Below are 13749 nucleotides of genomic sequence, written 5' to 3' on the forward strand. Positions count from 1 at the left end.
AAATGGACAGATCATCTAAGGAAAAGATCAACAAGGAGATAAAGGCTTTAAATGACACACTGGACTAAATGGACTTCACATATACATTCAGAACATTCCATCCCAAAGCAACAAAATACACATTCTTCTCTAGTGAACATGGAACATTCTCCAGAATAGGTCACATCCTAGGTCACAAATCAGGTCTCAACCAGTACCAAAAGATTGGAATCATTCCCTGCATATTTTCGGACCACAGTGCTTCGAAACTAGAACTCAATCACAAGAGGAAATTTGGAAAGATCTCAAATACATGGAGGCTAAAGAGCATCCTACTAAAGAATGAATGGCAGCACCTGGGTGGCTCAGTTGGTTGAGCGACTGCCTTCGGCTCAGGTCATGATCCTGGAGTCCTGGGATCGAGTCCCACATTGGGCTCCCTGCTCAGCGGGGAGTCTGCTTCTCCCTCTGACCCTCTTCCCTCTTGTGCTCTCTATCTCTCATTCTCTGTCTCTCTCAAATAAATAAATAAAATCTTTAAAAAAAAATAAAGAATGAATGGGTCAACCAGGAAATTAAAGAAGAATTTAAAAAATTCATGGAAACAAATGAAAATGAAAACACAACTTCAAAATCTTTGGGATGCAGCAAAGGCAGTCCTAAGAGGAAAGTATATAGCAATACAAGCCTTTCTCAAGAAACAAGAAAGATCTCAAATACCTCCCCGAGATCCCAGATTATATGAGGTCCCTAATTTTACTCTTAACCGTCTGCCCTTTTCCTCTGCCATATTGATCATGGCTTGTAGTTAGGTATTTGTGTATTTGTGTATGGCAATGTGTAACTGGGTGCCCGTTGCACTCACCAGATTATAATCCTTCTGAGGGCAAGGGAGGCACATGCCTGTTTTGCCCCCCATGTATCCTAAGCTCAGCATAAAGCCAGGTACAAAGTAGGTGCTGACTACTGTTGTTGAATGAACGAAAGAATGCATAGAGAGTCCAGACAAGGTGCTTTGGCAAGTCTTCGCATTTCTTATAGTCCCGACTGAAACAAAACAAAACTCTCCCTGCTCTTTCAGACGACACAAGATGTACAAAGAGCAGCTCAACCTCACCTCCTTGGACATTCCACAGCAGCTCCGACTTGAGGCCAGCTGGGTCCAGTTCCACCTGGGGATCAGCCGCCACGGGCTGTACTCCCGGTCCAGTCCTGTCGTCAGCCAACTTCTCCAGGACATGAGGCGCTTTCCCACCATCAGTGCTGGTGAGATTCACAGGGTCAAGGCAGGATGCACTGACTTTCTCCCGGAGAGGCTACATAGACCATCTCAGCCTGGGCTCTAGCGTGAAATATTAAAGGGTTGGCTCTGACACCTGATAGGATAATAAGAAAAACAAACACTGATCTTTTTTCCCTTTGAAGGAGATCTTATCATTCTAATCTCATCACAGCCCCATCAGAGAGCCCTAAGAAAGTGTTTCTGTGCACATAAAAGAATGGTGGCTGCTACCATTTATTGAGTGCTTCTCGGGAACCTGGCCACTCTCTTTTATACAGTGACTACATGACATAGATATTATCATGGCCATTTTACAGGTGGGGAAACTGAGGCTCAGAGAAGTTAAGCAACTTGGCCAGAGACCCAGCGGTGGTGCTGGGATTCAAACACAGTCCTCTTGCCCCAGGTCTGTGCTCTCAAGCAGTTCAACGGTCTAATCACTAACAGAGACCAAACTAGGCTCGATCATTCGCCAGGTGCTGCCGGAGCAGCCACTGAAGGGCTAGAGGGCCTGGGGCCTGGGATTGAATAGGGTGGAGGCTGCATCCAGCTGGGGCCCGGAGCCATCCCCTGTTGAAAGGACAAGGGCCCCAGGCTGCCTCACCATCTCCCCCTCTGTGGTCTGAACCAGCGTGAAGGGTCCTGCATGGTGAGGTCTCCTAGGAACAAGCCTGGACGTTCTCAACTGCCCTTCTCCTCCTTTTCAGATTACAGTCAGGACGAGAAGGCCTTGCTTGGGGCATGTGACTGCACCCAGAGTAAGTGGCCTGACCCCACCTCTGTCCAGCCCCCTCACTGCCAGAGCGCTATGAACCCCGGGACCTGGCAGCAACATGAGGGGCCCACCGTCCACTCCGTGGGGGTCCTGGTTGGAAGTTGAAGGAGCATGACTCTCTCTGCCCAATCTCTAAGAACTCGACATTTCTCACCACCCACCCACCCGCACAAAAGAAAAGGCACTCGGGAGGGGCTATTCCCAGGGCCCTGCTGGAGAGTGTGTGGTCCCCTGCATCATCAGCATCATTGGGGAGCTTATTAGGAATGCAAAATCTCAGTCCCCGCTCTGCTGTTCCAAATCAGAACCTGAAGTAAACCTCATCCGTTTACTTCAATATACTGAACACACATAGAAACTCCCATATGTGCCGTGAGGTGTTAAAGGTTCGAAGGAGAGTTTGTCGGGCCCCAGGCTTCCCTTTGCTTTGGTTTAGCACCTGCCCACCATTTGCCATTTTATAGAACACAAAGGTGAGTAAGACATTGTCCCAACCCTCGCGGGGCTCATAGCAAGGCCTGCACGGGGCAAAGCGAGTGAAGTGGCCAGAACGCAATGTGTCAGGAGGCAGTGCTGAGCGCGGGGTGAGGTGAGAGTGCCACAGGTGTCCCAGTCACCAAACCCTGTCCCGGCCCGGGTGTGCAGTCTGAAATAGAAAGAGATGCAGGTAAACTAGTCCAACGCGATGTAGCAGGTGGCATAACCGGAAGCCATAGGGGTCCCTCAGAAGCACAGAAGAGGGGTTTTCAGCGGGTGTCTATCTCAGGAAACCTGCCCCGTTTACCCTTTTCCCATAAGAGCAGACTTGAGGATTGTCTTGAGCCCCCAAACACGCTCTCCATGTCCCGAAATACTAGAATTTACACTGCGGGCTTCGAAAGCAAATGCTAGTCTTCGGGGTCTTACTACCTAAGAGCAAAAAGAAGAAATCGGCTGGGTTTTTTGAATGAACAAAAGGTTGCAGCCCCAAGGGTAGGCCCAGAAACAGTGTTCACTCTCCCTTGCCCCCCCTCACAGTTGTGAAACCCAGCGGGGTCCACCTCAAGCTGGTTCTGAGGTTCTCAGACTTCGGGAAGGCCATGTTCAAACCCATGAGGTAAGTGACCGCCTTCCTCAGCTGTGGCAGCCGTGAGGGAGTTTCGACCAAAAATCAGTGGATGTGGAGAGTTTGGAGAGGGGATCTTGTCTTATATTCAGGCCTCTCAAATCCTGGGAAGAAAGAGTTGTGTTCCTTTGGAAAGGGAGCGATCTCGGTGAGCCCATCTGGCTGGTTTAGCCAAGGCTCCAGAAGCAGCCAGGTGATTCTTGGGCGCACCACTCCCCTGGACACAGAGCCGTCACGTTTGAGGCATTACATTGTTTTAAGTCATTGTGACGTTTAGTCATGCAGGGTTAGTGTAGACTCAGAAGTGAGCCCTGGTTAAAGAGAGGTGGCAGGAGGAGCGAACACCGATGGGGAAACACGAGACCTTAAAGGGAAGCAGAAAAACAATGATAAATGATAAATCTGCACATTGACCACCCCTCATCAGATCCATGCTCTGAGCAGCTTTTTTATCTGGCACCTTAAGATGGCTGTGATTTTTTTATGAACTTAAAGCTGATTACACAGAGGGGGAGCTTTACTTTCACTTTTCACGTGTGGGGAGGAAAACCACTCACGCTGGCCACGTTTTCTGTGCAGGAAAGGACCGGAAGTCCCAGCCTTCCGCCGCTTCTCTGCCCCGTCACTTACAAACGACACGCAAAGACTGTCTAAAGGAACCAGTTTCCTTGCTGAATAGAATGCAGGAATTTCCAACATTGGGTCATAAAAGCCATCTTGTCTATTCTTAGACCATAACACAAACTTTAATCAGCATTTGTATAAAATTTCATCCAAAGCCAAAAAGCATCATTTTAAAAACGTACTTCTTGGAAAAGCATGCGTTTTTTTTCTATATGTCATTTAAAGTAAAACAAACAAGCAAACAAAAAAAGTGTCCCTTATTAAAAAGGGAAAGTAGAAGTTTATCTTTGGATAATATAAATTATGACCATAATTAAAGATCGTGTCTCTCATGAAATCTATAGAATATAGACACGGAAAAATACGTCAGCTCTTGACCAAGCCTGAGAAGCACTGATGTAAAAATGATTTTCAGATTTAAAGTCACATCTGGGTAGGCCATACAGAAACGGGGAAATGATGTTTTAGAAAATTCTAAAAGGTGTCGGAGAGACTGTGGATTCTTATGGATGGAATTCACGAATTAAAATGTGGAGATGGGGACCCGTGGACACGCTCCTTTGCTGCCCAGGCATCCGGCGGTGGTGGCGGTGCTCGGGAGGAGAATAGCGGCACCGCTGGACACAGAGACCTGTCCTTTCCATGTGGCCGCACCTTTTAAAACAGAACGCCTGCTTTTGGCAGCCCCTCGCCGTGGTTTCCAGGACTCGTGTTTTTGGCACAGTGCACATTGCTAGTTCAATTGGAGCTGGGTATTTACAGCTTTCTGCAACATTATGGGTATTTACATTGCTCCTGCAGCCCTCACGTAGTCCCCCACGGCGGATTATAAAATTAGATCATCATTCTTCCATGCGTATTCGCAGCAAGGCAAGTCAAGCTCGGGGCCAGAGGCCACGCTGCCCTGAAGGACGGGGAGGCACCTTTCCGAACATTCATACCCGGCCAGCCTGTCACACTCGGGCAGGCCTGATGCTTTTCAGGAATCCATTAGCGATTTTAAAATGTGTGCAAATCAATATCCCCTGCACCGGCCTCCCTCAAGCCTCTGGCTGGGCTCACTCTCAGGACCCCAGCTGAGGTTTCTCTGAGGGGACAGGCTCATTTATTCACCCCGGTCACCCTAAGACCTGGACCTTTTCTGGTCTTCAAATATCAGTTGTATTAAACGGCATCCCTAGGACACTTTTCCTTTTATAAAAGCCCCGCCTCCTCCCCCACCTCTAACGCCTGACATCTGGGTCTGTGGCACCTCTGGTGGGCTAGCAGGTCCCTCTCTTCTGTTTACACCTGCCCAAGAATGTCTTTGTATCTTCCCGACTCAACTACCTTTTAAAAAGGATCAGCTGCTGTCACCAGAGTGGCTCAAACAGGGGACGTGGTCCAGGGAGTGCCTGCAGGACAAGGTCTTGCAAGAAGCCCGCGTGTCTTCTCCCGGCCGCGGGAGCCGCGGGAGCCGCGGGCTGTCCCTGCTGTGTCGTTCCATCAGGCACACGTACATTAAAAGCACGAAGCCTGTTTTCCTCTCCCTCTGGTCATGCTTCTCAGCTCTCTGCTCAGGCTCCTGACGAAGTCTGAGTCCAGGGCGGGACTCCCCCTTTCCTTCCAGACAGCAGCGAGATGAAGAGACACCCGCGGACTTCTTCTACTTCATAGACTTCCAGAGACACAATGCCGAGATCGCAGCTTTCCACCTGGACAGGTAGGTAGGGTTGGGCCCCAGGGACATGGCGTTGAGCGCAAGGGCCGATGGGCCGAGGGGTGCTGGGCAGACCCTCAGGTGGGAACTCCCTGGCCTTTCTTCCTTGCAGCATCCTGTCTTCCTCACGAACCTCAGTGATGCCCTTGAACTCAACACATCTCCTGTTCAACCCCACGTTTGAAAAATACAAGGCCTCTAATGTAGTGAAAAGAATGACCTAGAAAGAAAACTAACCACCCTGCCAGGCTGCTCAGGCTGCCACCTTGTACCTGACCTTGCCCTTCACTCTAGTTTCCTGATTGGAAACGGGGAGAATGCATCCACTTCCGTGTGCCCCATTTCACCCAAAGGTGAAAGCACATGCCTAAACTTCCTCCTCTCCCATCGGCCCGTCCTGGCTACTCAAGGTGTGTTCTACGGACTGGCAGCCGGGGCCCCACCCCGGGAGCTCTTCAGAAATCCAGAAGGTCGGGCTCACCCTGGACCCACTGAAAGAGAGCCTGCCTGTGAACGAGAGCCCAGGTCACTCACATGCCCAGTAACATATGAAAAGCTCTGACCTAGAACATAGCTTGGACTGTGGGAAGGCTTGCCCAGGAGGCTTGCTGGAACCGGGAGTCTTTTGCCACCCCTCCTCCTTAGACACAGGTTTGCCCTGGGTGTGGTCAGCTCAGTACTGCAGAGTGCCCTGGGCTGCACGTGGTCAGGAATGCCCGCCCGTTTCTAAGGGGCGACCATCCGACCCTCTGACGATCCCCCAGACGTGAACAGGGCTTTCTCTCCTCCAGGATTCTGGACTTCCGACGGGTGCCACCCACAGTGGGGAGGCTAGTCAATGTCACCAAGGAAATCCTAGAGGTCACCAAGAATGAAATCCTGCAGAGTGTTTTCTTCGTCTCTCCAGGTAGAGTACTGGCCCGAGCTATGTTTTGGGTGTAGGAGGGTCGGCCCCTGTGGCCGCTGATGCGTTCCCAGTGGTCTGAGCGCCTGCCGGCCCTCCTTGGGAGGGGTATATGCTGCCGCCAGACTCTCCCATCCTGGCCCACACCAGATGAACTGGGGATGGGGATGCTGAGTTTAAGAGCACTCACAAGCCCCGACATCTGGGAAAGCAGTATTTTCTTCTTGCTGCCTCTGCCCAGGCTGTGAGTTGAGGCTTTCCCTTCCCTCCTAGGGGATTTTCCAGGCAGAGGGGAGCAGGAACAGGGCACTGCCTGCTTATTCCTTCTCTCTCTCCTCCCGTGCCCTCCAGCCAGCAACGTGTGTTTCTTTGCCAAGTGCCCGTACATGTGCAAGACCGAATACGCCGTGTGTGGCAACCCGCACCTGCTGGAGGGCTCCCTCTCCGCGTTCCTGCCGTCTCTCAACCTGGCCCCCAGGCTGTCAGTGCCCAACCCCTGGATCCGCTCCTACTCACTGGCAGGAAAAGAGGAGTGAGTTGGCCCCCTGGCCACGATGCCATGCCCACGGCCCTGCCGTCTGGTCCCTGGGAGTGGCTGCCTCCCCGCACCGAGGCCTTGCCGCCAGCGTGGCTCTTGGACCCCCACCCAAACCCCAATCATTTCCTGATCTCAGACCAGTCCTGGGGCCAGCTGTGCCCGTTGTCCCCGCTTTGGCTCATGTATTCAGTTACAAAGAGCCTCCTACGTGCTGGGGGTACGGGAATGCAAGACACAGGCTCCCCCCGGCCTAGGGGGGCGGTCGGACGAGTAGGCAGTTTACGAAAACACAGCAGCGCACTTGCGGTCATAGACAGAAGCACGTGAGGAGCCCGCAGGAGCGACACCTGCCCCACCCGAGTAAACCCCGGGAAGCCTAGGCCCCAGAGTTGGGATCGGGAGGCAGGGATTTGGGGGGGCACGGGGAGGTGGGAGGAGGGCCCCCAACACCTTGCCGTCTTGGCTTTTCCAGCCCCAGGATTTCTTCTCCCCTCAGGTGGGAGGTCAATCCACTTTACTGCGACACCGTGAAGCAGATCTACCCGTACAACAGTAGCAACCGTCTCCTCAACATCATCGACATGGCCATCTTCGACTTCCTGATAGGTGGGTCCCCGAACCCCGCGCTCAGGCGCTTGACGGCAGTGGCCTCTGCTGTGGGGCTGGGATTCGCCGTGACCTTGGGCAATGAGCTGGAGCCTGGACCGTGAGGCCTGAGGAAACGCACATGGCCCAGAGCCTTGGAAGTGGCAGAGGTCCCAGAGGACAGAGGTTGACAACATGCTCCCCTCTTTAGAGAGGACCTCACTCAGAAGGCAGGCACACAGTGTACAGCCTGCCCAGATGAGGGTTTCTGTGCTCTCTTAGCCCCCCCTCTCCCCCTGCACCATCACTAATAACCGCGGGAAACAGCATGGGGCCCTGGGTTCAGACTCCTGACTCAGTTGCGATCAGGGCCCCCAGGCCTGGGGAGGACGCAGAGGTCGGAAGCACCTGCCCTCCTTTGCAGGAAATATGGACCGGCACCATTATGAGATGTTCACCAAATTCGGGGACGATGGGTTCCTCATTCACCTTGACAATGCCAGAGGGTAAGTGTCCAAACACCGCTGTCCCCGCCATGGCCCTGGGTGCCGCTGCTCAGGGCCAACCGGAGGCCCCCCGAGAATGAGGCCCTTCCGTGGTCACGTTCCCGGTCGCCCTGCCCTCCTTGTTCCATTTCCTTTTTCTCCCGATGTTTGCTAAATAATGCTGGATTCTCCTCCGGCATGTTTTTACTAAGTGATTCAGTCCTGGAGGCAGAGCGCGGGGCTCATCCTCAGCGTCTGGCCCTCTGTAGTTAGGGAATGAATGAATGAACGAACGAATCAACGAATGAACGATGCTTGGTTGTAATCCCTTTGCACAGAGGCTTTTGGGAGCTGATCCCAGGCATTTTACCCCGGGCTGTCAGAACAAGGCTGAGAGAGAGAGAGGAAACCATTAGGAGGGAGGTGTGGGGGGAGATGGCCCTGAAAGCCCGTCCCCCCTTCCAGGTTTGGACGACACTCCCAAGACGAACTCTCCATCCTGTCGCCGCTGTCCCAGTGTTGCAGGTGAGCTCCCAGCTCCAGGGCAGGTGGCCACTGTGACCCTGCATGCCACTTGCAACCAAGCTCTGAAGGTCCTAGTGTTCACTGGCCTAGGACCCCGGTGGGTAGGCGGACAGGAATGACCTCATTTCTTGTCCACTGACAGAATTTTCCCCAGCAATGCCTCCCTTTTGCATCTGTCCGCACAGGATGAATGAGGACCTCGTCTTTTAAACCCTTCAGTCGCTAACTTTGATCTTTAACCCACTCAGAGAAGAGCTCATCCTTGCAGAGTCTGATAGTCTTGGACACGGCTAATCAGATCTCTGCTTTGCTCAGCACTCAGAGAAGCTCATAAATATGACTTGCTCACCATCTAAGTAAAATCCTGGGCGCCTGGGTGGCTCAGTTGGTTGAGCGACTGCCTTCGGCTCAGGTCATGATCCTGGAGTCCCGGGATCGAGTCCCACATCGGGCTCCCTGCTCGGCCAGGAGTCTGCTTCTCCCTCTGACCCTCTTCCCTCTCGTGCTCTCTCTCTCTCTCAAATAAATAATCTTAAAAAAAAAAAAAAATAAAATAATATCCTGATTAAAGTCCCATAAACTAGGGGCGCCTGGCTGGCTCAGTCAGTAGAACACGCGACTCTTGATCTCGGGGTCGTGGGTCCGAGCCCCACGTTGGGTGTAGAGATTCCTTAAAAATAAAATCCCTAGGGGTGCCTAGGTGGCACAGCCAGCCGAATGTCCGACTCTTGGTTTTGGCTCAGGTCGTGATCTCGGGGTCGTGGGATCGAGTCCCAGGTCGGGCTCTGCACACAGTCTGCTTAAGACTCTCTCTCCCTCTGCCCCTCCCCACTCAAAAATAAACAAATCCTTAAAAAATAGAAATAAAATCTTTAAAAAGTCCTACAAACTCGGGGGGTGGGAGGATGGGTTAGCCTGGTGATGGGTATTAAAGAGGGCACATTCTGCACGGAGCACTGGGTGTTATGCACAATGAATCATGGAACACTACATCAAAAACTAATGATGTATGTGATTAACATAACAATAAACAATTTTTAAAAAGTCCTATAAACTCATGTCAGATTGAAAGGAAGTACTTGGACTTTGCGTGGCCACCATGCTCTAGAGAATGTCTAACCCATTTCCATACCTCTCTGGTGTCGAAGTCAGGCTGGTAAAATGGTCCGCCTGCTCAGCTGCAGTTTCCAGACCTAACTAGAAATGCGGGATGCACGCCTAGCAAAACCACCTCATTCATTTCCAGCTGGAAAACTCTGAGCAAAGCATGTTCTTTAGCCGCTTCTTAGGTTCATTTAAACATGCCTCCCTCCGGCCCTCCCTCTCCCCGAGTAGGCGAGGCAGGGGCCGTTGATGACAAGTCAGACAATTAAGCTGCTTACACATCTGAGTGCAAGTCAGATTCTCACATAAAAAGCAATCAAAATCCACCTCATTTCCATCCCTCTAAGAGTCTGACCCAGAGCAATATAAAGTTGGCAAGAAACAACTGAGAGGCTGAGGGTACCTATGGCTTTTGAGATGGCAAACCTCTTCATCATTTAACCTACCAGAAACTTCTCTCAGTGGCTTTAAATCTCCTTCAGATGTCGTTAACGGTCATTTATTTCCTTTTCCCTGGTTTCCATTAACGCATGCTTGAGAAGACACTGGGGGAAAAGGCTCCCAGAACATCACCTACGACAGCTGTTTGTGGGGAAAGACGTTCAGGCAAGCTTTTCTCTTCACATTTACTTATTTGCCTCCTATATTCTGTCCTTCCAGGATAAAAAAGAAAACGCTTTTGCACCTGCAGCTGCTGGCCCAGGCCGACTATAGACTCAGTGACGTGATGCGGGAGTCTTTGCTAGAAGACCAGCTCAGCCCCGTCCTCACCGAGCCCCACCTCCTGGCCCTAGACCGGAGACTCCAAATCATCCTGCAGACAGTGGAGGGGTGCGTGGAGGCCCACGGAGAGCAGAATGTCATAGCCACGGACCCATCAGAACAGTCCGCCCCTGACTCTAGCCAGGCTAACTTGACAAGCTAAGGGCTAGATGAAGCCAGATTTCAGGAACTACCCATGGAGCCAGAGGTGGACTTGGGTACAGACCACTGCTTCCTTGCATCCCCGTCAAGGCTGGAGGGACTGGGTCATGAGCTCTGGAAGAGGCAGGGCACTGGGATGATTCCACAGGGGCAAAAGAGGAGGGATCCACTGAATTTTCTTCCTTGGTGCACAGCTTCTCTAGTGGACCTCCTTGCCACCCCCCCTTCCCAGAAAGCACTGCTTCAGCAAGGCCACAGACCATCTCCCGAGCCCACTGGGAAATCTGGATTAGGAGCCGGGCTTGGAAGGTTTGGGAGCCTTGTCCCAGAAAAGAGTAGAACAAATAAAATTAAAGGACACCAATGGATACCTAGCTGACCTCCAGATCCTTATTATATCTACAAGGATCACTTCTGATCCAGATAAAACATCTGGCATCTCCGGAGTAGACCAAAAAAAAAAAAAAAAAAAAAATGTAAACATGGTAGCTCCCAAACTAGTTCAAAGTAGACTTTACACTTTCTATTTCTGTCCAGTCACTGTGGCTTCAACTGAATACAGTAATCCCTTATTGACCAGTCCAAAAGTAATTTCTTGGAAACGTTATTACAAAGGGTAAAAATAACAGGAATTTGCTCAGAATATCTGAAAAGGGACGTTTTCAATCTGAAGAGTATTTAAATACCAACCAAAATAACATCCAGTATGTCAGATTTAGCCTCCAGCAACAAGAGAAGGAATTGTACTGAAGGGAAAACCAGTGTATTCTTGAAGGTGGAACAGCAGGGGAATGGGCCTAGCAGGTGCATGCGCCTGGACTCGGGCAGGAGAAAAGCCAGGGCCTCCCACTGCCCACCCACTACAATCCTCTTTCCCGTAAGGGCCCAGGACTGTCGCCCACCCGCCCCCAAAAGCAGGAAGCTCTCTGAAGAGGCCTGACACTCTAGATACCCCTCCTCTCACTGCTTTATCAAAAAAGGAGTCAATCAAGTTGACTTTTTTTTTAAGATCTTATTTCAGAGTGAGCAAGAGAGAGAGCACACAAGCAGGGGGGACGGGCAGAGGGAGAGGGAGAAGCAGGCTCCCTGCTGAGCAGGGAGCCCGACGTGGGGCTCGATCCCAGGACCATGACCTGAGCCAAAGGCAGACGCTTAACCGACTGAGCCACCCAGGGGTCCCCTCAAGTTGACTTTTGAAGCCTCCCTTAAAAATGGATGCCTCAGGGGGATCCCATCCCCTCAGCCTTCTCCCTACTGACTTGCCAACAGCCGAGACACCTTTCTTGGGAGGCTTTGTTTCTTATTCCCTAATTCATGTCTGAAAACCCAAATGATAGGAATGTATTCATACTGTGGAGTGATGGACCAGTCAACAAGTACAAATGGCCGATCTCAGCACATCCTCTTTCCCGATAGGGGCCAGAGGCTCACATTCTAGAAGTATGGGGGGGGGGGGCGTTTCGAAAGAAGTTGTCAGGTGCCAGGTCAGACAGCAGAGAGGTCGTCCAAGCCCTGACAAGTGACACGGGTTTTCTGACCCACCCGGTACCCCATATCCCTGGCGCATTACATACCCCTGAGCCTCAGTCTCCGGGACAATGACGTCAGGGCCACTCACGAAGCTCTTCCCAGGTGACAGTCAGCGGACAGGTTTCCCAGCCTCCCGAAAACACACAGAGAATCCCTTATCTCCAAGGTACACAGAAAAAAACGGTCTCACAAAATCACACAACTTAATGATTTAAACTTACTCCCAAGTGTTCTTTCCACTGTCATATAAAAACCCAGCAGTACTTCAATCAGTCTGTGAAGTTATGTTGGTTTAGAAAAACTCAACCCCTTAGTAGAACCGTTCCCCCAGAGACTTCCATCCCCCACAGGCTCTACCGCTGCTCAGGGCTTCCCACTTCATGAACTGTCTCCTACTTCGAGACACTATTATCTTTGGGTGGAGGGACTAGGTAACTGCACACAGACGAGTGGCAGAAAAATATTCAAGCAAAGATAGCTGTTCAAAGAACAGCACAGAATGGTCTGGGGTGTCAAACCCCTGAGCCTAAGGAAGGTAAGCCACAGCTCCGTCTCAAACCCGGCCACTTCTAAGAAAATGCGCTGGTTTTCAAATGGACTAGAATAAACACTGTGGTGTATTTTACAAAGAGTAATAGAACGGAGTCTGACCACAATACGTAAAGTACCGAGTTACCTAATTTTTTACTTAAAACACCCCATTATTTTTTCACTAATGCAAAGATTAAGACTCTATCATTTGTCAAAAATACCAGAGAACAGAAGACTCCTTTGACTGTCAGGTTCTTCCAACATGTCCATTTTGGACCACTGTTCAACTTCCCATCACATAAAAATTCTCTTTATAAAAACTTTTCACGTTACTACTGACAATGAAATGAAAAATGAAAGGGAACTGTCAGTACAAAAACTGGTAGGGAAAGGGGTTTGAAGGAATTCAGTTTTGCCTGCCCAAAAGCCAGGAGACAATCTGAGTTTGAAGACTGTAAAAAGTGCAGTTGGTTATCTTACTTGTGGTAGTTTTATAAAGTCACCATGGATGCCAAATCAGTGGAGACAGAACCATTTGCGCCCAGAGGAAATACAGGGCTGAGGTTCCCAGGAGCCTTTAGTTGCAACATTTTTGTAAATAAATCAATATGTAATCTTCTCTTACGTGTTAAGGTGTGTTAAAGACACCACAGTAGGCACTGTTAAGAACACTGAACTTGTGGCCAACATAACTCACGCGCCTTAAAGAAGCTACTTAATACACTTATTTTCTCTACAAGACACACATCACAGCCTCCTCGACCTTAGGAACACGCGCCAGCACTTTAGCACTACACTTGAGGGCCATTTTAAGTACTGAAATCACCCAGAGAAAGCACAAAAATGCCAGAGCAGCACCGGACAGACCGCTAGGCGGCCACGGACACGCGAGGGCAGCCGGACAGCCGGGACCACAAGGCAGAGCGGCGCTTCGCTCAAGCCCCCCGGGGCACGCGCACGTCAGGGCCATCGACGTCTTTGCCACTCTGCTCACATCCGGGAAGGACAGGGAAAGTGCTCCGAGTACTGACTTGGGGGTTACTAATAAATTTTAGCAGGTAGGCAAATTCACAGAATTCGCAAATACAACACCATGAATAACGAGGACCAACTGTTAACGCCTTTGACATTCACCAAGATGATAAAACAAAAGCTCTCC

At 50.8% G+C, this 13749-nt stretch overlaps 1 protein-coding gene across 3 annotated transcripts in view; it reads left to right on the plus strand.

The window, feature by feature from the left end:
- FAM20A (FAM20A golgi associated secretory pathway pseudokinase) overlaps positions 1-10903 on the plus strand; it is a 48405-nt gene extending 37502 nt beyond the window's left edge. For 2 of the 3 annotated variants that reach the window (XM_073883211.1, XM_025890012.2), the window contains 10 exons: positions 1061-1245; positions 1969-2019; positions 3054-3132; positions 5375-5467; positions 6256-6371; positions 6720-6900; positions 7403-7512; positions 7916-7997; positions 8442-8501; positions 10266-10903. In XM_073883211.1, the coding sequence (XP_073739312.1) occupies positions 1061-1245; positions 1969-2019; positions 3054-3132; positions 5375-5467; positions 6256-6371; positions 6720-6900; positions 7403-7512; positions 7916-7997; positions 8442-8501; positions 10266-10530 (1222 nt within the window). In that variant the 3' untranslated portion in view covers positions 10531-10903. Of the gene's footprint in view, positions 1-1060; positions 1246-1968; positions 2020-3053; positions 3133-5374; positions 5468-6255; positions 6372-6719; positions 6901-7378; positions 7513-7915; positions 7998-8441; positions 8502-10265 lie in introns of all 3 variants that reach the window. The other variant, XM_025890011.2, reaches the window with a different exon arrangement.
- Positions 10904-13749: the final 2846 nt, after the last annotated feature.

Source organism: Callorhinus ursinus, unplaced genomic scaffold (assembly GCF_003265705.2).
Source record: "Callorhinus ursinus isolate GAN/ISIS: 27379988/994484 unplaced genomic scaffold, GSC_fseal_2.0 scaffold50, whole genome shotgun sequence".
NCBI classification, from domain to species: domain Eukaryota; kingdom Metazoa; phylum Chordata; class Mammalia; order Carnivora; family Otariidae; genus Callorhinus; species Callorhinus ursinus.